General features: G+C 35.5%; 1 protein-coding gene across 9 annotated transcripts in view; it reads right to left on the bottom strand.

Moving 5' to 3' along the window:
- MLLT10 (MLLT10 histone lysine methyltransferase DOT1L cofactor) overlaps positions 1–24732 on the bottom strand; it is a 251441-nt gene that overhangs the window by 10925 nt on the left and 215784 nt on the right. For all 9 annotated transcript variants that reach the window (XM_037058099.1, XM_037058098.1, XM_037058097.1 and 6 more), the window contains 6 exons: positions 23323–23501; positions 11451–11568; positions 10034–10106; positions 5265–5419; positions 490–678; positions 6–94 (listed from right to left, as the gene is read on the bottom strand). In XM_037058099.1, the coding sequence (XP_036913994.1) occupies positions 6–94; positions 490–678; positions 5265–5419; positions 10034–10106; positions 11451–11568; positions 23323–23501 (803 nt within the window). The remainder of the gene's footprint in view (positions 1–5; positions 95–489; positions 679–5264; positions 5420–10033; positions 10107–11450; positions 11569–23322; positions 23502–24732) is intronic.

The raw sequence follows: 24732 nt of genomic DNA, 5'->3' as shown, positions 1-24732 counted from the left end.
ATTACCTGATTTAATACAGGAAGAGAATTGTCAGGTAAAAAGCTGTTTCCTAGATGAGGGCTCTTACTGCTGTTCAAGGAATCAGTAGTAGGAGCTGGAATAATAAAAGACAAAAAAAACCCAACCTATTTACCCTGTTAAATTACGTTATGTGTAAGATTAAAGGCTTTCTGAAAGCTAACCCTGAAGCCCAATTAAAAACACTTAAAAATTAAGTCTTACTCTGCCTAAGACCATTTAAAGAAAAAATCTATATCTCTATTGAATACCATGGATTTAAATCAATAGAGATCATTATATATTTAAATTTTATCGTTAAATTATATGCTAAATAAGTTAGGAAAAATCAAGTTCACTTAAGAGGATTCTTTATGCTCTTCGAAATTATCATTCCTTTTCTACATCTTCATATAAGTTATTATTCACTTACTTAAAAGGTATTGTAAGTCTAAATTACTTTCCTTAGAGGCACAATAAATATTTTCATACCATTCTGTGCTGAAAATGCATGAATTTGATGAGATGGACTAGGATTTGTTGTTATTGTTGGAAAAGGCACTGAGAGCTGTGCATTCAATAACTGAAGGCGTTCCTTTTTGGCAGTTAGGTTTTTAATTTGTTCCTCTAATCTTCGATTTTCAACTTGAAGTTGGTGTAATGACTTCAGCATTCCTAAAACTAGCAAACATTTGGATCATTATTAACAAAGACAAGTTCACACACACAGGGTAAGTATTTTAAGGATTTAAGTGTCAATAACTTTTTGAAATAAGTCAAAATAGAAAAGTAGAGATTCTGTAAAGCATTTTTAAGTGGTTAGGTTTTATTCCTAAATTTATATGTAGATATATATAATATATTTGTACATATATAAGGATAACACAAAAAGAGAAAACACCTACCTGGTTCATGTAATTTCCATTCTCAAAAAAATAACATAAAAATGACAAAAACATTCTATTTTCATCAAAATAAGCCTAATTAAAAATTCAAAGTGCCTGCCATGATTATACATTAATAGCGCATTTATAGTGGAAAGAATCACACCAATATCCTTCAACACAATAAAGGCCACGTTTTTGTCTCCTGCTTGGTTAAGCTAAGTATGCCAGCAGACAAGGTGAGGAACCTCCAAACCCAGATGCTCAGCATGCTTATGTACAGATCTCCCAGCAGGGGGCAGTGTGCATGCACCTCAGCCCTGACTCCCAGAGAAGGCTCATCATCTGTAAACAGACTCAGTTTCTGTCCTGCCTCATCACCTCAAACACAACTGAGAGCTTTTGACTGACAACATGGAGTGCCACTGTTATGCTACAGTAATAGACACTTTAAAAGTCCCGTGTCTTAAAAAGTAGTATTTGTTTAACATGCCCTCTGGGTCTTCAAAAGACACATATGGTCATTTCCAAAGATTTTAACACTTATCCCTCCTCTTCAAGATCCCACAAAGAAACCCTTAGTGCACCCAAGTGAGATGCAATAAGACTAAGCAAAACCTGTTCTCCAGCTATCATATTTAAGGGATTAGCCCAGCATGAATTTCCTTACAATTGGCATTTTTTTTGGTCAGGACATCATTGATAAAAATATCAATTTATGATAACAAGCAAAATGTTTTAATAAATTAAAGCAGCAAAAATGTATATCCCAAAATGATAAAACCTACCAATTTTCCCCTGAAAAACATATCCTTAACACGAGGATACATTTTTCACCAGGCCACTTTTCCAGCTAACTTATACTGACTGTAACTTTGCTTTTTGACATTTTTTACCCATGGCCCCCCACCAATAATTAAAATTGTGAAGTTGCTAAATTATTTATAGCATAAGTTATATGATTTAATAAATTATATATAATATACCATTTTTATTCTTTCTCATCCAAAATACAAAATCAAAAAGATAGTTGGCCATAATGAACTACATGCACTTTTTAAAATATGGGGGGACCCCAAAATCCCCAGAATTTATGTATAAAAAATTGTGTATTCTCACACATTTAAATTCCAGTCACCTTCAAAGTACTCTCCATTTGATAAAATACCCCTAAATTAAGACATTTTTTCCCACTGCTCAAAACAGTTTTTCAATTCATTGACTTTGATGCCTTTTTGTGCTTCTGCCATTTTTTGTTTCACCTCTTCTACACTGGCAAAACGTTTCCCTTTGAGGACTTTTTTCATTGGGGGAACCAAAAACAAAGTCACTCAGGGCAAGATACAGTGAACAGGGAGGGTGGGGTATGGGGTCATGCTGTTTTTGTCAAAAACTGCTTAACACACAGTACAGTGCAGGCAAATCACCTATGATGAAATGGGCAAATGCTCTGAGTCTTCAATAAAAAAATTCACAGAAGCCAAAGCAGCCTCTCACCACAATGCCAGCTGGTACACTGGTACACAGATGGATTCGTAGATCAATTCCTGGAACACTCACCTAGCAGGGGAGGCCTGTAGTACAAGGGGCCCGCCCTCCAGAAGATAATTACAGTTTTTGGGGGGTCCCCCCTTGTAAATTCTCCAGAGGTGAGCAAATTTCCTTCAAACAATTAAGCTAAAAGAAAAATACAACTTGTGTATTTTATTTTATTTTTTTAATATATTTTATTGATTATACCATTACAGTTGTTCTATACCTCTCTTCATTCCCTTCCCCCCCGCACACTCCCTCCCCCACCATTCTCCCCCCTTAGTTTATAACCACGTGTCTCAAGTTCTTTAAATTCTGTATTTCCCCCACTATTCTTGCCCTCCCCCCTATCTATTTTCTACCTACTCTCTATGCTATTTTCTGTACCTTCTCCCCCCTTCTCCTCCCACTCCCCTGTTGCTAACCCTCCATGTGTTCTTCATTTCTATGGTTCCACTCCTGATCTAGCTGTCCTCTTGGTTTGCTTTTGTTTTAGGTGTGGTTGTTAATAACTGTGAGTTTGCTGTCCTTTCACTGTTCATATTTTTCATCTTCTTTTTCTTATATAAGTCCCTTTAGCATTTCATATAATAAGGGCTTGGTGATGATGAACTCCTTGAACTTGACCTTATCTGAGAAGCACTTTATCTGCCCTTCCATTCTAAATGAAAGTTTTGCTGGATAAAGCAATGTTGGATGTAGGTCTTTGGATTTCCTGACTTGGAATACTTCTTTCCAGCCCCTTCTTGCCTGTAAGGTCTCTTTTGAGAAATCAGCTGACAGTCTGATGGGTACTCCTTTGTAGGAGACTGTCCCCTTATCTCTTGCTGCTTCTAGGATTCTCTCCTTCACTTTAGTCTTGGCTAATGTAATTATGATGTGCCTTGGTGTGTCCCTTCTTGGGTCCAACTTCTTTGGGACTCTCTGAGCTTCCTGGATTTCCTGGAAGTCTATTTCCTTTGCCAGACTGGGGAAGTTCTCCTTTATTATTTGTTCAAATAAGTTTTCCACTTGTTGCTGTTCCTCTTCCCCTTCTGGTACCCCTATATAATCCGGATGTTGGAACATTTAAAGATGTCCTGGAGGTTCCTAAGCCTCTACTCATTTTTTTGAATTCTCATTTCTTCATTCCTTTCTGGTCGGATGTTTTGTTCTTCCTTCTGGGCCATTCCATTGATTTGAGTCCCAGTTTCCTTTCCATCACTATTGGTTTCCTGTGCATCTCGCTTCATTTTAATTAGTTTAGCCTTCATATGTTCCTCTAATTTGTGACTATGTTCCTCTAATTTGTGACTATAATCTACCAGTTCTGTGAGCATCCTGATAAATAATGTCTTGAATTGTGCTTCTGAGAGGCTGGCAATTTCTCTGTTGCTTAGAGTTATTGGCTCTGGGACTTTGAGTTATTCTTGCATCATCTTTTGGGCTGTTTGTGCCTATTCTGTAGCAGGATTGGAGCCCTAAGGTGTTCACTAGCGCAGGGCAACTAAGTCACTGGGTTGTGATGCTGTATGTGGGGGCGGGGTCAAAGAGGGACTATGGCGTCCTGTCTGCCGCCTTCTGTCTCGGCCCTCACCGGTGCTGCAGCTGCTGCCGTCACCGGGCCCATGTGTTTCGTCCCACTGCACGCGAATGTGCCACTGCCATCAGCCCTCGCCCCCTGGGGCCTGCGTGGTCTGTCTCACTGTGCGTGAATGTGCGACCGCAGTCAGTCTGCCCTGCACCCCAACTGGTTCTGGCTGCCTGCACGCCTGGGTCGGGGGACCTGTCCTGCCCGACCCTGCTCACTGATGGCTCCGCCCCTCTTACCGTCCCCATTGAACGGTTAGATGTAGTCGGACTTCCATATAATTCAATTTTCTGTCCTTTGGTTGTGTCTTTGTTTCTCCAAACCTTTGTTGTATTCAAACTTGGTTGTGGGAGAAGGCACAGTGTTTCCACCTATGCCTCCATCTTGGCGGAAGTCTCAGATTCCTAGATCAATTCCTGGAACACTCACCTAGCAGGGGAGGCCTGTACTACAAGGGGCCCGCCCTCCAGAAGATAATTACAGTTTTTGGGGGGTCCCCCCTTGTAAATTCTCCAGAGGTGAACAAATTTCCTTCAAACAATTAAGCTAAAAGAAAAATACAACTTGTATATTTTAGTAAGTTTAAAATTGATGAGATTACGGTGAGAAATAATGTATCAATATTATAATTATAGGTAGTACTAACAATAACCAGGTAATGGGTAAGTGCTGTTTATGAGTCAAGCAATATTCTTTACTTCTTTTTTAAATCCTCATCTGAGGACATTTCTTCACTGCTTTTTAGAGACAAAGGGAGAGGGAGAAACATCAACATGAGAGAGAAGCATCAACTGACGGTCACCCATGCACACCCAGGCCAGGGATGGTATACGCCCAAATCTGGGACCAAACCACAGGGGTGGCATGTGCCCCAACCAGGAATTGAACCCAAAACCCTTCAGTTACAGGACACCGTTCCAACCAACCAAACCACACTGGCCAGGGCTACATACTTTTTGTCATTTAACCCTCAAAAACCTCTGATACAGGTACATTATTACTCCCATTTTACAAATGGGAGACTAAAGTACATTGACACTTAAGAAACTTACTCAGGATCATACCATTAATCACAGGTAAAGACAAGATTCAAGTCCAAGCAGTGAAAGTATAGAATTTGTTCTATTAAACCACTAAATTACATTTTCTTACATATAATATGTAAGATAACATGTATCATAATTTCATTCTTGATAAATGTGACTTCTATACGTATCATGTCAGTTCATTTACCCATCCGCCTATTCATCTTTCTTTAAAGACAAGAAAAGAATACTTACTGTCACTAGGAGTACCCTGTTCTAGTAAAAATTGCTGTCCTTCACTCCACTGCCTCTCCAAAAGTTGTTCTATGCTGGCTGCTACTGGAGGCAGATTTTCCAAACTGCTGTTGCCTGGTGGATCATAGCGAATCTGTAAGCTACTTACAGGCGATCTGGAGAAAAAAATTAATTTTCAGGTTAAACAGAAGAACTCTTTGAAGGAGAGCACATTCACATTTCTCACCTTATGGTAACCCCTTTCCAGTACAAGTTTTCTAACACCAAGCTGCCTATGCTAGAACGATAAAACCATAATCTACTCTAAAATTTAGTAATTATCATCCTTCCTCCTCAAATTGTACAATCAAGGGATTAGCTGGCCATATCAGTTAATTAAAAACCACTAGAAAATATAGACACACAACCAATAATCTCTGAAACAGACTATAAAAGAACTTGATATAGGTTTATAAAGCAAAAAGGAAAGACAGGATTAGAAAAAATTTTTAATGTAATTAGCCAGAAGAGAATAAAGTTCCAACACTCTACTTTAAAATACAAAAATCAACACTTCTAATATTAAGAAGAATATGTATTATCCTCAGTCATCCACATTTTGTTTTAAATTAGTAGAAGTGGCCATTTCTGGCTCCCAGCTCCCATACTAATATAATACATGAGTAAAGGTCTTGTTTTAGAGTTTCCACAGAATCATATCATAAGATCTTCACAACTACCTGGTGAGAAGTCAAAACCTGACTCATTGGCTCTGGTTCTACCTGAGCGAACAAGTGGGCCTGGAAAGACCTGTCCAAAGGCACACTGCTAAGCAAATGACAGAACTGTGGCTACAGCCAGGTCTTCTAAAAACCCACTACTGTTTGCCACTGCCTTAATTAAAATGCTTCTCTAGAAAAATCTGTTTATTTTTTTAAGTTTTTTAAAAAAGATTTTATTTATTTACCTTTAGAGGAAAAGGGAAGGAGATAGGGAGAGAAATATCAATGTATGGTTGCCTCTCGTGTGTACCCTGTCGGGAACTGGCCTGCAACCCAGGCATGTGCCCTGACTGGGAATCGAACCTCGATCATGTGGTTCGCAGGTCCTTCGGTTAGCAGGCCTGCGCTCAATCCACTGAGCTACACCAGCCAGGGTTAGAAAGCTCTCTTTAGATAAGAAGTTAAACAAATGGGTTTTTTTATTCCATATGAAAATATCATCTGTTACATACATTTGGCTATTGTACGCCACATAGTTCATTGTGCCAGGATAATTTAGGCTATTTCATTTCAGGCTGATCTTTAAAGGGTAATATAAATTGGACATAGATGCTAAAAATAATTTTGTAGCATTTATTGTGTTAAGTCCCATTTAGCTAATGAAAAATAATGATACCCAGCAAAATAGTACTAAGGGAGCTTAAATAATTCCTGGATAGCTTGTATAGTGTTTTAATTTTAAAGGGGGGAGGGGTCCCAGAAATGCTTCCTCTTCTAAACATATGAGGAAAAATACATTAACTTTCTTCTTTGAAAAGAAGAATAAAGTAAAACAAAAGTAATCACAGCACAAAATTAGAGATTAGTCAGATGTTGTTATCATTGTGTATAATATTCATACTCCTAGTTTCAAAAGAAAGAATATTTAAATTTCTGCAGAGCTCAATTAGGAAAAACAATACTACTTCTAGTTCACCTAGAATTATGTAGGGAAAGGGCACTAACAGTATATATACCAGGAAATAGCAAAATCAGAGGTTTTTGTACTAATCTCTTCAATGACAAATGTATTTCTTAATAGAACTTTCCAGACTGTATCAGTAACACAGCAACACTGACACTCATCATGGTTACCACATAAAATTTTTAATTAACAAAATTTTTAACTTCCCATAGTTGAAAAAACACTCTAGACTGTGTTTTATCCTCCTTCCGTTCTCCATTCTCACCCAGTCTAATAGCATACTGGAGGCAGAGTCTACAAAATTATAGAGAGAAAACAATCCAGGAAAAGGTGTAGAAACTAAAAGGAGAATAAAATCAATTAAAGCATAGCCGGAGCCTGAAGTTTCACTGTCATCTACAAACTGACACAACATTTCTTACAATCATTCTCCCCACTGAGAAAAGACAATTTGGGGCACTTAGATTGTGCTCAGAGAAAGTCCACCTTCCAGTACAACTGTGGTTAAGAGCATCCTGCTAAGAGTATGAATAATCTCACATATATTATTTATTAATACGTGGTACCTGAATTCTTTCATATTCTAAGATAATTTCAAATAACAAGGTAATATATTTGCTATATTTTGATTCAAACAACTTTAAGAACTAGAGAGATTTTAGAGGTGAGCAACAAAAACCTCATTTACTGAATTAGGAACTAGGGACTAAAGGGTTAAGAGCATTGCCCACAACAGAACTAAAACTGGAAGCCAAAGTTGAAAAAACTTGATTGAGTCTAGCATTAAGAGATTTCAAGACTATTTTATGACCAAAAAGGATCACCCAAATTAATGCATTAATAATACTAGCAGCTAAATATATAAATAATGAGAGTTCATATTGACTGGAAATCTAAAAGAGTTACAGCTTTTAAAAAGCTATGGCTTAGATAGTCATAGCAATCAGACAAGAAGACATAAATAATAAGCATCCAAACTGGAAAGGAAGAAATAAAACCGTCTTTTTAGTTGCAGATGACATAACACTGAACATAAAGAACACCAAAGATTCCACCAAGAAACTACTAGAATTGATAAATGAATTCAACAAAGTAGCAAGATACAAAATTAATATTCAGAAATCAGTTGCATTTTATATGCCAATAATGAACTATCATAAAGGGAAATTAAAAAAATAATCCCATTTATAATTGTTTCAAAAATAATAAAATACCTGGGAATAAATCTAACCAAGGACATAAAAGACCTATACTCAGAAAATTTTAAGACACTGAAGAAAGCAATGGAAGAAGAGATGAGTAAGTGGAAGTACATACCATGTTCATGATTAGGAAGAAGTAACAAACATCATTAAAATGTCCATACTACCCAATGAAATCTACAGATTCAATGCAATTCCTAACAAGATACCAATAACATTATTTCAAAGGACTAGAACAAATATTTTTAAAAAATTATATGGAACCACAAAAGGTCCCAAACAGCAACAGCAACCTTGAAAGAGAAGAACAAAATTGGAGAAATCATGCTGCCTAATATCAAACTATACTATAAGGCACAGTAATCAAAACGGCATGGTACTGGCAACAAAAACAAACACATAGATCAATGGGACAGAATAGAGAGCCCAGAAACAAACCCACCTTTACAGTCAATTAGTATTTGATAGACAAAGCAAGCACATACAATAGGCTAATTCATTCAACAAATCGTGTTCACAAAACTGGATAGACAAGTGCAGAAAAATTAAACTAGACCATCTTCTTATGCCACACACAAGAATAAAATTCAAAGTGGATTAAAGACTTCAATGTTAGACCCAAAGCCATAAAAATCCCAGAAGTAAACATAGGCAATAAAATCTCACACATTGCTCATAGCAATATTTTTTCTGATGTATCTCCTTGGGGAAGGGAAACAAAAGAAAAAATAAACAAATGGTATTACATCAAACTAAAGTTTCTGCACAGCAAAGTAAACCATCAACAAAATAAAAAGACAACCTACTTAATGGAAGAACACAGTCACTGATCCATTTGCTATGGGGTTAATATACAAAATTTATAAAGAACTTATAAAATCAACACCAAAACCACAAAATCCAATTAAAAAATGGGTGAAGGACCTGAATAGACACTTCTCCAAGGAGGACACACAGGTGCCCCATATACATATGGAAAAATGCTCAGCATCACTCCATCAGAGAGATGCAAATTAAAGCCACAATGAGATATGACCTCAAAGCAGTCAAAATAACAATCATCAATAAGTCAACAAACTTGCTGGTGAGGATGTGGAGAAGAGAAACCCTTTTGCACTGTTGGTGGGAATGAAGACTGGTGCAGCCACTATGGAAAACAGTATGGAGATAATCTCAAAAAATTAAAAATGAAACTGTTTTATGACCCAGTAATTCCACTTCTGGGAATTTATCTGAAGAAACCCAAAAGACTAATTCGAAAGAACATAAGCACCTCTATGTTCATTGCAGCATTATTTACAATCATCAAGATTTGGAAGCAGCCAAGTATCCATCAGCAGACAAGTGAATAAAACAACTGTGGGACATTTACACAATGAATACTATTCAGCAGTAAAAAAAAAGAAAATTTTACCATTTGTGACAGCATGGTTGGACCTGGAGAACACTACATATTAAGTGAAATAAGGCAGTCAGAGAAAGGCAAATACTAGGTGATTTCATTTATATGTGGACTCTGATGAACAAAGTGAACTAAGAAGCAAAACAGAGACAGACTCATAGATAGAGAGCAGGATGACAGCTATGTTGGGGAGAGGCAGTTAGAGGGTGGAGGGATCAAGCAAAAAGGAAAAAGGACTCATGGACAACAGTGCAGTGATTGTCGGGGGCGGGGAAGAAAAGGAGAATAAATAGTAATGGAAAAATATAATAAAAAAAATTTTTAAGCTTTGAAATCTGTTTAATATTCAAATTGAGAATCATTTTTCTTAACTGTCCAGACATGCTTATCTTCTGAATGCTTCTACAGCCTTGCAAATGTACGCTCCTGGTATGAGATAAAGAAGTTTCTAATCTCAAACTGTTTCTTTTGCCTTACTTTGCAGTGTAAATAATGCTTACCTTGGTGAGAGACTTCCTCGGGGAGAGCTTCCTCTGCCAACAAGACTGCGGCTATTGTCTCCAAGATCCTGATCTGCAGTGTAAATATTTCATAGCTGATAAAGTTGACTCTCACTAGATAAGAAGTTTTAGGCTCTTGCCCTGATTTTTCCTAATATACATAAAACCTTTACCACTATCTTTGTAGTTACTTTGTAGAAGATCCAGTATGTTCCTAGTTTAGAATTTCTGAACTGTGGCATGTCAGGCGTTGTTCCTACATGTTTTTCTGGGTGTAGAGGCCATGGATATGTTCCGTTCATTTACTCCTTTCAATTTTACAGCACAGAAGCATAGTTTGCATTTGTAGTACCCTCCCCTCAGCCACTTTTAATTTCTACGGTTAAAGTAATGAATCACAGTGGTGGACAGCTAATCTGTATTGCTTAGCATGGCAAATCCTTATGCTTTGTATTTTTTCACACTTTGCATCTCAGAACAAATCATAAAATACCTAATGTATTACACAGAGCCACACACCAAAACTAAAATTTTGTATATAACATGAATCCTCACACTAAGAATAAGGTTACATATAACACTAAATATCTCAATTGACAAAAATATGCAGGAACACAGAATTCTGTACTTAAAAGAAAAAAAATTAATCCTTCAAAACATTCCTGAGGTAACAGAAAATCTCTGCCTGAAAAGTAACTTGTATTTCCCCTACAGTTAGTTGCTTATAAAAAGCACCCTATCTGGCCTCTTTCAAGGTTGTCCCTCCCTTATTCTGAATCAAGTAAACTCTGACCCTGAAAGGGTAGAGACATGACTGATCCATTTTGGGGAACTGCTAAAGCCAATCCCCTCCCCCAAACAGGCATGACTACTTGGACAAGTCAACAAATCCTTAAGGATGGAATGAAACAAGGCAAATCCAACGGCTCGTTAAAATAGTACAAGAGGCAAATGCTACAAAATGTCAACTGGTAAAATTTCACAGGATTACTAAACACTGTAGAAATTCTCTAACAGGATTTTTTAACCACATTTGTAATAATGCAATTTCATGAATTATGCAAATAAAGGTTTAGGCTATTCACAGAATAGCCCAGTGTTGTTACTTTCATTGCATAGAACTGAGAACTGAACACATCAATCACAAAAGTCACAGGAGACATTGTTGCATTCCTGTCTGCTGATGGCTCTGCTTAAACATTTACACTTCAGACAGTGAAAAAAACACATCACTATTTTGCAGCACAGCATACTACTTACTTCCAACTGTGATTCTTCAGGTTAAAAAAACATAAAAAGGCATGATCTTGTACTAAGCACACCTTTAGACTTTTCATATAAAATGAGCCACAGAGGAAGAAATTACATTGAGCAAGAGGAACAGAATTTCAGAGTGTAAATATTCTTGAAAACTCACCTGTTTGAGTGTTCTCAGATTGAGCTATTAGAGCAGCCATTGAAGAATTTGAATTTAATCTATTGCCATACATATGAGATGGTGCCTGACTGAGAGAAGATCCAGATAGGGTATTTGCCTAAAGGAAAAGAATTACAAAGAGAAGTGAATTATATTTGAAAATATCTTAACACTTTCCCTCCTCATAGATCCAGTAACTATTTTCTCCTCATAGATCCAGTAACTATTTTCTCCAATCTACAAGATATTATTATAACCTTAAAATATGGCATTTTGGAAGCAAATCTCTTGTACACAAAATACTGTTACTCATAGAAAGCTATTATTAGACTGAGATACTCTTTGTATTTAACAGAACCACAAATATTAAAGTAGATTTATTCTTAATTCTTAATTTCTACAATAAGCAAAGATTAATAACTATCTGAAGAGCACATTTCATTCTCACTTGTCTTACCATTACAACATTTGAAAAACTACATAATTTCAAATAAAAAAAATTGAGACACTCAAAGTTAACTATTCCTGCTTTAATTTCAAAGTATCTAGTCAATACCAAAAGCCAGTGGCATGGTTACCATGTGAACATAGGACTAATTATCTAATCTTATTTAACCACTTACAAAGTAAGGACAGGTAGACAACAGATGTCTAACATGCTTTAGTCTCTTACATCACAGGATGCTAATGAGGTCAAAAGGTCCAACTTCTACTTTTAGTAGTTTAATTATTCCACGTCATATTTCCATTGCTTAACTCTGTCATTAGTAAAAACCTCCTGTTTTGTTAGAAGCCTGAGTGCATTTCGTTTTTATTTTAAAAGAAAGCAAATAGACATCACAAGTATGTTTCCTATACAATTGTGAGGCTAAAGGAGTCACAGCTTTGCCCTGACCCCATATAAGGCACTGTCTTTTTGGCAGGAAGCCAGCTCTTACTAACTGAAGAGCTGGTCCAAAGTTTGTAATTCATTCATGTTGCTAACCACAATCCTGAAGGCCTCTACTGGGAGTTGTGCCAAACAAGTGAAAATGAATCCTTAAACAGATGAAGCTAAGGAGGCTGGCCAAAGTCTTGCGTAATCCAATGTAATAAAAATGCCTTCTTTGATGTGAATGGCTTCTCCCGCTTTCCAAGAATATTATAACCTTAAAATGTGCCATTTTGGAAGCAAATCTCTTGTACACAAAATACTGTTACTCATAGAAGGCTATTACTAGACTGAAATATTCTTCAGATATAACAGAACCACAGATTTTAAAGTAGACTTCTTATTCTTCTTCATGAATGAATTTAAACTTAAGCTTTTATAAAATGAAATCACTGAATAATTATTTCAGAACCAAATTCAGAAAAATAGGTTTAAAAAATTAGAGCACATCTAATATAAAGAAACTGAATACTGACAGAACAAAAGATGTGGAACATTTTGATATGTAAAGTTGCATACAAGAGACCAAGTTGACACAGTAGCTAGAACAAGCAAAATATTACAGAGAATAAATGGTGTTTCTGGAACGACTCAGACCCTGACTTTTTATTTGGCCTATAGACAAGTTACTAAGTATAAAAATTGGACTTTAATTCACAGAGCTCCTTGGTGTAGAATCCTATTTTTTCTATTGTTTCAAAGGTATATTTCACAGTTCACACTTTCATGTCTTAAATTCAATCTGTCAGCTTCTGGGTTTCATTTCTTTCTCTTATTAAAAATCTGTATACAGCCCTGGCTGGTGTAGCTCAGTGGATTGAGCGCGGGCCTATGAACCAGACGATCGTGGTTCGATTCCCAGTCAGGGCACATGCTTGGGTTGCAGGCCAGTTTCCGGCAGGGGCCAGTTCCCTGCAGGGGATGCACAAGAAGCAACCATACATTGATGTTTCCTTCCTCTCTCCTTCCCTTCCCCTCTAAAGATAAAAAAATAAAATATTTTTTAAAAAATCTGTATACAAAGCCAATAAGTTTGTACTATAAAGTCCTGTTTAACTATCAATTAGCCCTCAGGAAAGGTAACTCATAATTTTAACCGAAAGATCATACTAGACACTTGCCATGTATTTAGTTTTACATGCATAAAATACACAATTCATAAATGAAAATATAGTTAAGATTATTTTTACCTCTATAGAAGTCAAATACTTGGGGATCTTGGCTACATACAAAATACTTTACAAAAAGAAAAAATCTGGACAAACAAAAGGACCAGATGTTACCAATGACATGTTAAAATCCCGGGTACGTTATACTTAAAAATGCCATTCATAGAGTCAATATACTCTTACTCTGGATATAATTCTAGAAAGATAAACTAAGCATATAACACACTGAAAATGGAAAATTAATTAGAAAGAGGAAGAAAAAGTAGTATCTTGAGACAGTTTGTTGGCAGCAAGAAGTAACAGCTGACAGCAAGAGAGGAAAGAAATATGAGCAAGAAGCATATTACAGAGTGTGGTGGGGTGATGTTCAAAGAACAGGGCCATCTAGATGCCTCAGTATCTGCACTTTATCCTTTTGATTCTTCTTTTTCATGCAGTCAGCTTTTGGCTGAATCAGAACATTACACCAGTTGGACTACCAATTTAGCTCCAATTATCAGTTTTATGAGCTGCCTTAGTCTCCTAATAAGAATCAAAAGATCCTACTCTAATCAGATATATCCTTTTACAGGAAGGGTTCCTTCTGCCAAGGGCATTATATTTACCCTTATTAGCCACAAATTTCATTTTTTCTCTTATTTTAAATTTAATCTTTATTGTATCTTTTCTGTTACCATTTAGTCCCCTTACACCCCTCTCCCCCCAGCAATCACTACACTCATTCATGTTCACGAGTTCTTTTTCCTTTTTGCTCAATCCCTTCACTCGCTAACCATCCCCACTAGCTGTCATCTGTTCTCCATCTATGAGTCTGTCTGTTTTGTTCAGCTTATTCATTAGATTCCATATATGAGTGAATTCATATGATATTTGTCTTTAAACTGGCTTATCTCACTTAGCACAATGTTCTCCGGGTCCAGCCATACTGTTCTAAAGGGTAAAATCTTCTTCATTTTTACCAGCCAGGTATAATTCCACTGTGTAAATGTCCCATAGTTATTTTATGGGACAACAGACCAACCTTTAATGGTCAAAAGATAGATCCATTTTTAATTTTTTAAGGTGTCTCCACACTGCTTTGGCTGCACCAATCTGCATTCTCACCAACAAAAGGGTTCCCTTTTCTCCATATCCCGGTCAGCACTTGTTTTTTGATTTACTGATGATGGCCATTCTGACAAGTGTGAGATGGTATCTAATTGTGATTTTTATTCGCATTCTTCTGATGATTAGTGACACTGAGCATTTTTTCAGGTGTTTATTGGCCATCTGCATGTCTCTTTGGAGAAGTGCTATTTTGGGACGCCAATAAGGAACAAGAAGAGAAAATAAGAAAACAATCCCATTAACAACTGCTTCAAAAACAAGCAAAATACCTAGGAACAAACCTAACCAAGGATGTAAGAGACCTGTACTGAGAAAATTATAAGATACTGAAAAAAGAAGCAGAAGAAGATACAAATATGTGGAAGCACACACTGTGTTCATGAATAGGAAGAATTAACACCGTTAAAATGTCCATACTACTCAAAGCAATCTACAGATTCAATGCAATTCCTATCAAAATCCCAATGACATATTTCACAAAACTAGAACAAATTATTTCAAAAATTTACATGGAACCAAATTTCTTGATGTCAACTACAGATTATCTTAGTTTCCATATCACACACTGGGCTCACTACAGTAAAGATCACAATAGCATAATAACACCTGCATAATGACGATCATCAGGAAGAAGATGAACCATCTTTAGCCTAATTCCAAAGCATAAAAGTATGTATTTTATGAAGATGGCAGGGAAAAGTAAATTAATAAAATAATAAACTAAAATTGGAATGCATTCTTCATTATCCTAAATGACCAATCTCCCAAAATTTTCTGAATGGGTAAAAATTATCTTGTGGTTGTTTGTTTTTAAAAAATTACTGCATTTATCTAAATGAGAAACTTTCAAGAGATTAAAATAACTTACTAATTTTACAAGGTAAAATTTTGTGGTGTATTAAAACAACTAAACCACACTATGTTAAAACTCTATTTCATTACCATCATTTTAAGTGGGTAGCAAGAGGAACCAAAGACACCACAAATGTCTGACATTGCTTAGTCAATACTTCTGAAAAGATGTTTTGAATGGTTAATTCTGGGAACTCTTGGTAACTGTTGGCACTGTAGGTAGAGCCAAGAAATCCCTAACATTTTAGTGAAAAGATCCCACACAACTTAGTATCAATGAAAGAGGATAAGTGAGACAGCAGGGAAAAGAAAGACCCCTTACTAAGACGAGTACACACATAATGCCAGGCAATCTTGTAGACTCTAAAACCTTTGTTGTCATTAATAAGTGAAAGCACTCAGATATAGAGGGGTGGAAAGACGTCCATGTGAAACTAAAGCGACAGTGGTTATGAAGCATAAAGAGCACTGAAAGCTTTTATATAAAAGAAACTGAACAGATTTCTTTTATATAAAGAAAGGGAGGGCAAGAATAGTAGGGGAAGTATAGAATCTAAAGAACTTGAGACACGTGGTCATAAACTAAAGGGGGGGAATGGTGGGGGAGGGGATGTGCAGGGTGGAGGGGAATGAAGGGGGGGAATAGAACAACTGTAATGGTATAATCAATAAAATATATTAAAAAGAAAAAGAAATCTGGAGCAAAGAGTAAAGAAATGATATACACACACTTCTCCACTGCATACTTTGGACATGGGTTTTAAAAAGTAAACTGAAAACAAATTATTAATGTACCATAAGTCTGCTTCAGAAGACCTAGCATAATGACTGGCAATTCTTTTTAGAGGGAATTACCTACCTTATGACATTTCAATTCTACCTTGACCAGGTAAGGAAAATGGCTATTGTGGACAGATACCCTCCTTGGGTCTACTTGCACTATAAAATACAAGTTGTTAACACTGAGTGAAGGGTATCCAAAACATGTGAGTGTGTCAACACTGTACTCTGCACTGCTTCTAAAAAGTTTCTATACATCTAAAATATTTTAAAGTAGCCCTGGCTGGTGTAGCTCAGTGGATTGAGTGTGGGCCTGCGAACCACACAATCGCGGTTCAATTCCCAGTCAGGGCACATGCCTGGGTTGCAGGCCAGTTCCCGGCAGGGGACACACCAGAGGAACCATACATTGATGTTTCTCTCCCTCTCTCCTTCCCTTCCCCTCTAAAAATAAATAAATAAAATCTTTAAAAAAAATAAAATATTTCAAAGTAAATTACAACAAAAAGAATATGATTGAAAACAAACTAGGTACTCAGATTCACATTATAAAATTATAAATTCACATTGTCATAATAAATTTTTGCTTTAACTTCTAATATATATTATCTTGGAAAGGTTTTTTTGTTTACTTCCCAAGATTAATAGTTGAAAGGAACCACTTCATTCAGGATGTTATCTTACACTTACTCTAATAACATTCTTGCAAAAGTGTCATTAAAAGAAATACAATTATTTTACAAGATGGACCCAAAGACAAGCATAGGAAGAATAAACTAAACAATGAATAAGGAAAATCTAAGTTACTTTTAAATATGTTTAGGTGCCTGAGTCAAAGAATACCCTAAGTGAATTTAGAATCACTTACTATGTTAAACATCTAGGAATGTATGTGAATCTACCAAGGCAGTATTCACACTCAAACCAAATCTAAGAAATTTAGTGTTTCCTAAGTAGTCTGACATACTATATTAAAATATTAACAAGACAAAAATTTTATTTCAGCTTGAAATGTCCCTGTTAATAGATTAAAATATTAACAAGACGAAAATTTTATCCAGTTTGAAATGTCCCTGTTAATAGTTTATCTTTTACATGAAATGATCACTGAGAAGTTTTAAGAGTTCTCACAGAAGTAAAAACCAAATTCCTAAGCATTCGGCTCATTACAATTTTTTAAAAATGTTTATTGAACTTCGAGAGAGAGGAAGATGAGGGAGAGAGAAACACCGATGTGAGAAACACTGACTGACTGTGTCTCACACACTCCCCAAACAGGGACTGAACCCACAATGTTGGTATGAACCCTGATTGGGAATTAAACCTGCAACCTTTTGGTGTATGGGATGATGCTTCAACCAACCAATGAGCCACACCAGCCAGGGCTCAGCTGATTCTAAAGGAATTAGCTGTGGAAGAAAAAATACAGGCTAAGCCTGCTCAATTATATAAATATCAGACTTAAAAGTGGGTACTGTTTTGGGAGATTTACCCCTCCCCATCAATACTGGTAAAGGTTGAGAAATAGAAAAGAAATAAGAAAATTTACATTGGAAAGAATAGGACCTAATTTCTAAAAATTTCACCTTTAGAAAGTACCATAGCAATATATCATCCGGAGGTGGATATGAGGCTTCAAACTTCAATCATACAGAAAGAGGTTATAGCGTACATTTTTTAAATGTACAAATAATCTGTCAATAAAAGTTAAAATGTAACTATCCAAATAAGCTTTAAAACAGTAGTTTTTTCAAGCTTTCCAATCCTAACACATGATTCAAAAATATTCTTCCAAAATCTTGCCGGAGTCACTAAATTATTAATTTTTAAAAAATTCTATTTCATATATACTATTAGAAGAAAAACATTTTATTATCAAGGTTTCTGCCATAAACCAAGCTGTCTCATTATGGGCAACATACTGTATCTCTGTCTTCAATCTGTAAAAATGGAGATGATAGTACCTACACCTCACAAGAATATTGTGAGAACTAGCTGAGTGAATACAAGGTCTTATACATATGCTTGGCACATGGTAAGCACTAAAATTTTAGCCTTTTGTTCAAAAAATTATTTTCATGAATTATTATGGTTTCCATCTTTGCCATTAACGTTTTTAGAGCATATAATCTATCGATTCTATTCTGATAACATGGCTATACTTCAAAGATCAAAACACATTTACCTAAGAAAAATTAGAAGGTATAAATGTCTCATTATGCAATGATATCTTAACTTAGATAAAGGGGTAGAAAAAGTAGGCTTACAGTTGGGAATACTTGAAACAGTGTATTTTTGCATTATTATTTACTAATATAGTATTATTATCAACTTACTTTTTCCCATCCCTGTATAATCACATAGCAATACTAAGACTGTAATGTATGGATCCAAATATTTTAATGACAATCACTTTATGTATTTTTTCAATCTGCAAACACAACTTGTTTGACTAGGAAAGCTCCCAGGAAAAACTGGGGAAAACAGGAAAAACAGAAAAGTTTTATATATTTTCTAACTCAATTCAAAACTTTATACTATGAAATGTATTCTGATAACAGACCCCATTTCCAAGTCAGCTACCCACTAGTAAGGCTTCAATACTCAGCATGTGATGAGAGATGAAACCAAGTGTGAACAACTTTCAGGTCCCATGAGTAGGCTGACTGTTGAAGCTGTCAGGTTCAATTGCATCATTCCACATTATTCAATGCCCCAAACTGCTCCCTAATTGTTAGGAGCTTAACGTATTCAAAACCATTGTTTAGGCTAATGCTGAAATGCCCTACAATTGAGTTCCTAATAAAGTAGTGGGAGGGATTAAATTGTAGTTAAACCATCAATGAACATTCATGACTGGACAACAGGACTACATGGAAATAGCCAACCAATTCTAAGGGTTACTAATTGGTTAATACCTAGTCAATATACCACCTATCTTTGGGGGGGGTGGGGGGAATTAAGTCACTGGTATTACAATAGCTACTGAAATCATTTAAGAAATGAAAAAGACATTAGTTAACAGAACTAATGAACCTAAAACAGCTAAATTTCATATATCTGTTAACATAGAAGTATGAGTTTTAAAATAAAAATTTAATATTATTTTTAGCAAAGGACAGTATTTCTCACTGGTAATCAGGCTATTTCTGTAACAACTGAAATTAATGACGCCCTCTAATTATAACATCAGTATAATAAATATTAATTCCAAAGTATATTATGGTCTACAAAGCACTTATTTTCATTTGAACTTCATAACATACATATATAGCAGGTAAAACAGATATTTAAAGTTTTCATTTTGTGTATGAAAAAAATGATGCCCACAAACTTAAAAGACCTGTCCACAATTATACAAGTGAGTGTAGCAAAGCTCCTGGAACCCAGGATTTCTGATACACTGTTAACTTCCTTAAAATTATGTCATTATAAAATTATTTATTGAAACTTTCATTCTGACCAATCAAGTCAGGTAAATTTGCCTGGGAAGCTGAACCATTTCCTCAAATAGAATGAAAGTGTCATATCAGACATCATTTGAAAGGAAATCAAGGACTACATCCAAGACAACTCCCCAAAACACACACACACACACACACACACACACACACACACAAAGTTAGGCACCTGGAAAACAAAATATTCACAGCTGATTGAAGCGAAAGTCCCACAGAAATGTACAAAACATTAGTCAGTAAATTGTATGTACCTTTGAAATACTGAAGTATCTTCATTTACTAAATATTACATCAACCTTGGAAGTTCCTTAAGTTATTTAAATCTTATCATTTTTAACAGTAAGAGTAAATAATGAACCATGATTATCTACATGAAGACTTGTATCCAAAAGAATGCAGAATATATTACATTTTTTTCTTTATATTCAGCCTTAAATTCTTCTATTAAAGGGATCATCCTTAAAGCAAAAGCACTTCAATTCTCCCAAAGACTGAACAGAATGAATGTAGAACTAGGAAACAGAGGGGAATTTGAAAGCAAAATGGAAAATTAATGGCACATCTAACAGAAACTAATTTATACCTGTAATCACGATGCAACAGGACAGAGCACATAGTTTAAAAAAGAAATCACATGGACACCACTAATATCTTCCACTAATGTATACGAACTATAACTATACTGCTGATACCTATGAAAGAATAATTATTCTAAAAACAAGTATATCAGATAAAACATAATGATCTAACATTGAAAAAATAAAGCTGAGTTATCCAACATTTTAAAAAGATTTTTTTCAGCCCTGGCTGGTATGGTTCAGTGGATTGAGCACTGGCCTGTGAACCTAAGAGGCAATCATACATCGATGTTTCTCCCCACTCTTTCTCCCTCCCTTCCCCTCTCTCTATAATAAATAAATAAATAAATAAATAAATGAAATCCTAAAAAAAAAAAGATTTTTCCAAATTAGAACTGCTAAGCATCAGACTCTCCCTCCCTACCTTCTTAACACAAAATTTTACAAACATCCCCCTTTTTTTCAAATTAAAGAAACAAATCTATTCCCAGTTTTAATTTCTATTAGCTTTCTAATCTTACCTACCTGACTACTTTGTAGGAAACAATTCTTAAGACAGCAAATAATCCAAACAAGAGGCCTATCTCTCTTACTTAAAACCAAGTTCAGAAAGATCAAGAATGACCTCTGGATTTTTATCCTGCAGACACCAAACACGATTACTTTCATTACATTTTTTTAGAGGAAGGTGAGGGGTCAAATCTTTATTCAAATTTAATGTTTCTATTCTCTGATTTATATATTTTAAAAAGATTTGCTTGGTAGTGTTTGATGGCTTTCTTAATAATTGTAAAAAGATATCTATAGTTACTTTTTAAATATCAATCATTTGAATTTACCTTATATCATTGCTCCCTTAGTTTTAAATCAACTACCTATAAAGAAACCCTAAATAAAATAAGCAGGGCCTACAAGAAAGTTAAGCCAGAAATAAACTTTTGCCATTTTGAGAAGAAAATTCAATTACCAGGTGCATCACAATTTTAAGAGTTCTATCTAAACATTAAACTTATTCTAAACATTTCTGTATCCTTTCCCTTATACACTGCCCTTAGAAAATTCAGTTTTTGCACATTCAATACCAATACTATTGTTTCGGGCAGCTAAATTGAAGCTGTTCTGCTCTCAGTTAAATCGAGAGGTCAATGTGCCTCAGTTGCCTGGAGACTGATGGTTGCTACAGCAGCACTAGATAGATAAGCCAGGCTAAATAAGCTCCAGCTTGAAGGCAGAAAGCCTCGACTGCAGGACAGAAACACAGATGCAGTTGTCTCAGCAGGCAGCATTTAAGTCTAACTGGATGATCGTATTTATAAATGACTCATCTTACTGAAACGTGGAAAGAGGATAAACCATAAAGATTTTAATTGGACTGAATCCTGGATTACTTGCAACTATGATTTCTTTGTTCTTTAGTTGAGTCATCTGTTGAGTGGAATTTTCCCTCTAGCTATAAAATTTCTCTTTACCACCACTTCCCCCATCAACCTCCCTAACGCCAACCCCTAAAACCACAAACATAATGAATGAGAAGAAATGAGATTTTTGCTTAAATCAGCCTAGAATTAACCAGAGAGTAATTAAAACAGACTTTTATAAAGAAAAAAAAAGGAAAATGTACACTGAAAATGCTCTGGTGAGACTTTTGTCCAAGAATATAAAGCTATCAATGCATATGGCTACACTTAATTAAGAGATAAAATAAAAACAGGTAAAACTATTTATCCTTTCACCCCCTCCAACCCCAAGCCTCTATTACTATGGCTACTCACTCAGTTTAGTTGAATAAGCTAAAGAAGAACTCTTCCTAAACTGGTCCAACTCCCTTGATTTAGGTTGAGAGGTTTACCACATAGTCAACTTTCATTTTGAAAGATAACACCACTAATCAAGGCCACTAATTTTCTGTTCTGAATTGTCTGTTGTTTATCCTAATACTTAATGTAATTATAATGATGACTGTTTATACTGCACCATTACATACTTTAAAACTAACAATGCTGTACTTTGATCTACAGTTTAGAAAAAATACTGGAAAAGTGAACACATTCTAAAGGCCTGTACAATAGAAATTATGAATATATACATAAAGCATAAGTTTACAGCAACTTACAAATAACTACTTCACTAGTTATTTGTAATTACACATTTGTCACTCTTACAATTTTCTCAAAATGTTAACACACTACTAGACCTTTGAACAAAGTAAAAATAAAAATATCAAAAATTCCAAATAAATTGAAAAATATATACTTTAGGAATTTTAAATTATTACCTTTAGGGAAATGTGGGGGTAGGGGTGGGCTGCAGTAGGACTGTGTGTATGTGTGTGCACAGCTTTGCCCATTTACTGTCCTTTTTATGTATTTCAAGATCATGATTTTTCTAATTTGACTCTTGCTTAAAGCATTCCTGTAGACTAGGTCACCTATCCAATTACAGATCTAAAGTGGAGGAAAAGGATAAAAAAATGCAAAACCAACCACATAGTCACTATTATTTACAATGTTTAGGAACATTTCCCTTCTCTCAGTAGGAAGAAAGCCATATTGCACTTAAAGAGATCATTCACTCTTTATTCTATATTCTCCTACACTGAATTATAAAAATTTAGCAGATATTCAAACATTATTTGTGTAATTTTTGAAATTATAAAATAAAATTTTAATACCACAACTCCAAAATTGGTTCATAGTTTTTTAAAAGTCTAACTTTTATTGATAAGAAGAATAAAAGCTCCCCCCAAATGAGTATTTTACACTGTTAGAAAAAATCTAGAAACTCAGAAATGTAAAATGATCAGTTGGTGCCAACACATTCCTTTGTCTTCTCTTGTGATTATCACGTAAAAATGTCTATGGCTTCCACTAACATGTCTATACAAATTGAGATATTTTATAAATTCCTATAGGAAGCACTATTTCATTTCTCTCTCCTTCAATCAAGCTCACTTTCAAAACTGATAATCCATCTTCACGTTACTTTATAATGTACCTGAGTTGTAGCAACAGCAGGGGTTGCAGATGACGCTGCTGATGGGGACAGAGCTCCCACTTGTTGCAAATGCCCAGAAGACTGCTGAGGTAAATGAGAACTGGAAACAGGAGTGCTAGATCCTGAGCCAGATACTACATTTGGAAATGATACTGCTACGTCATTGTTGTTATAAATACCTGAAAGAAAAGAAATTTTATAACTTAGCTGTCAAATTTGTCAGGCACACCACATCAATCAATATGTTAGAATACTCATATTTTCTCCTGATCCCTCCCCCAGTGACAAATTTTACTGGTGGTGGTAAAAAAAAAAAAAAAAAAGTACCAATGACTAACTGAATAAATACTGATTTTTCATAAAACACTTTCTAAAAGAATCTGTTTCTTTATGTATCAAAAATGGCTTTGCTAATAGACAGGGATCACATCAGGAAGTGCTTTGTAAAAACAATGAGAAAGGTTTTAGGAATTCCTAAGAACAATGAAATGTTTCTTAAGTAGAAAAATAAAGCAATTGGAGTTGCATAAAAAGCACCAGGTTCACCTTTCACACACAAACTAGGGCCCCAGAACTCATGGTTGAGAAGAATTGAAATGGGAAAATACTTTTATTTTAAGAAAGTCACCTACACTACAATGTAGAAAATAAAGTAGAGTAGGACTAGACTTGGGGTTTGGAGACCAATAAAGAGGCTGATGACATTGCAGGACACGGCTGTGGGAATAATGAACATAGGCAGATCCTAGGGAATTCAGGAGGTAGACTAGAAAGGACTTTATGAACAACTAAATAGGGGGTACAAGTGTGGGTACTGGAGGGGGACAGAGGAATAAGGGAGAATCATGATGTGTACTACTAGGTGGTGGTACACATCCTAGTAGTTCTTCAACAACAAAGAACAGTTGCCACTATTTTATCATTCTAAAATAGTGGATGGGAAGTGGATGGATAGAGAAAATGAGAAAAAGACAAAAACAAGGATTTAATGGAAAAGAGGTGTTTTTTGCTTATTTTTTTAAAGATGGGAGATCATGGGCATATGTTGATAACAAAGAGCCCACAGAAAGAGAGAGGTTCTTTGTGGATTAAATTTAGAGAAAGGATTATCTATAACTCAGTCGAGTTTTCAAACACAGGTGATTTTGCTCCAGAGAAGACATCCGACAATGTGTGGACACATTTCTGGTTGTCAAAACTAGGGAGTGCTAGTGAAACTTAGTAGGGAGAGGCAATGGAGATTCCTAAACATGTCAGAATGCCCAGGCCAACTCCGCACGACTAAGACTCATCTGGTCCACAATGTCCATAGTGTGGAAGCTGACAGATCCTGTCATAACTAAGACTCTTGGGAGGGTGGGAAGAAATAAGATCCTAAGAACCTGACACTGTAACTAGAGAAAACCAGGA

This window comes from Sturnira hondurensis, unplaced genomic scaffold (assembly GCF_014824575.4).
Source record: "Sturnira hondurensis isolate 20B ecotype Veracruz unplaced genomic scaffold, ASM1482457v3 Scaffold0009906, whole genome shotgun sequence".
Lineage (NCBI taxonomy): Eukaryota > Metazoa > Chordata > Mammalia > Chiroptera > Phyllostomidae > Sturnira > Sturnira hondurensis.
Note: the sequence above shows the minus strand (reverse complement) of the source record. Positions and strands in the feature narration are given on the sequence as shown.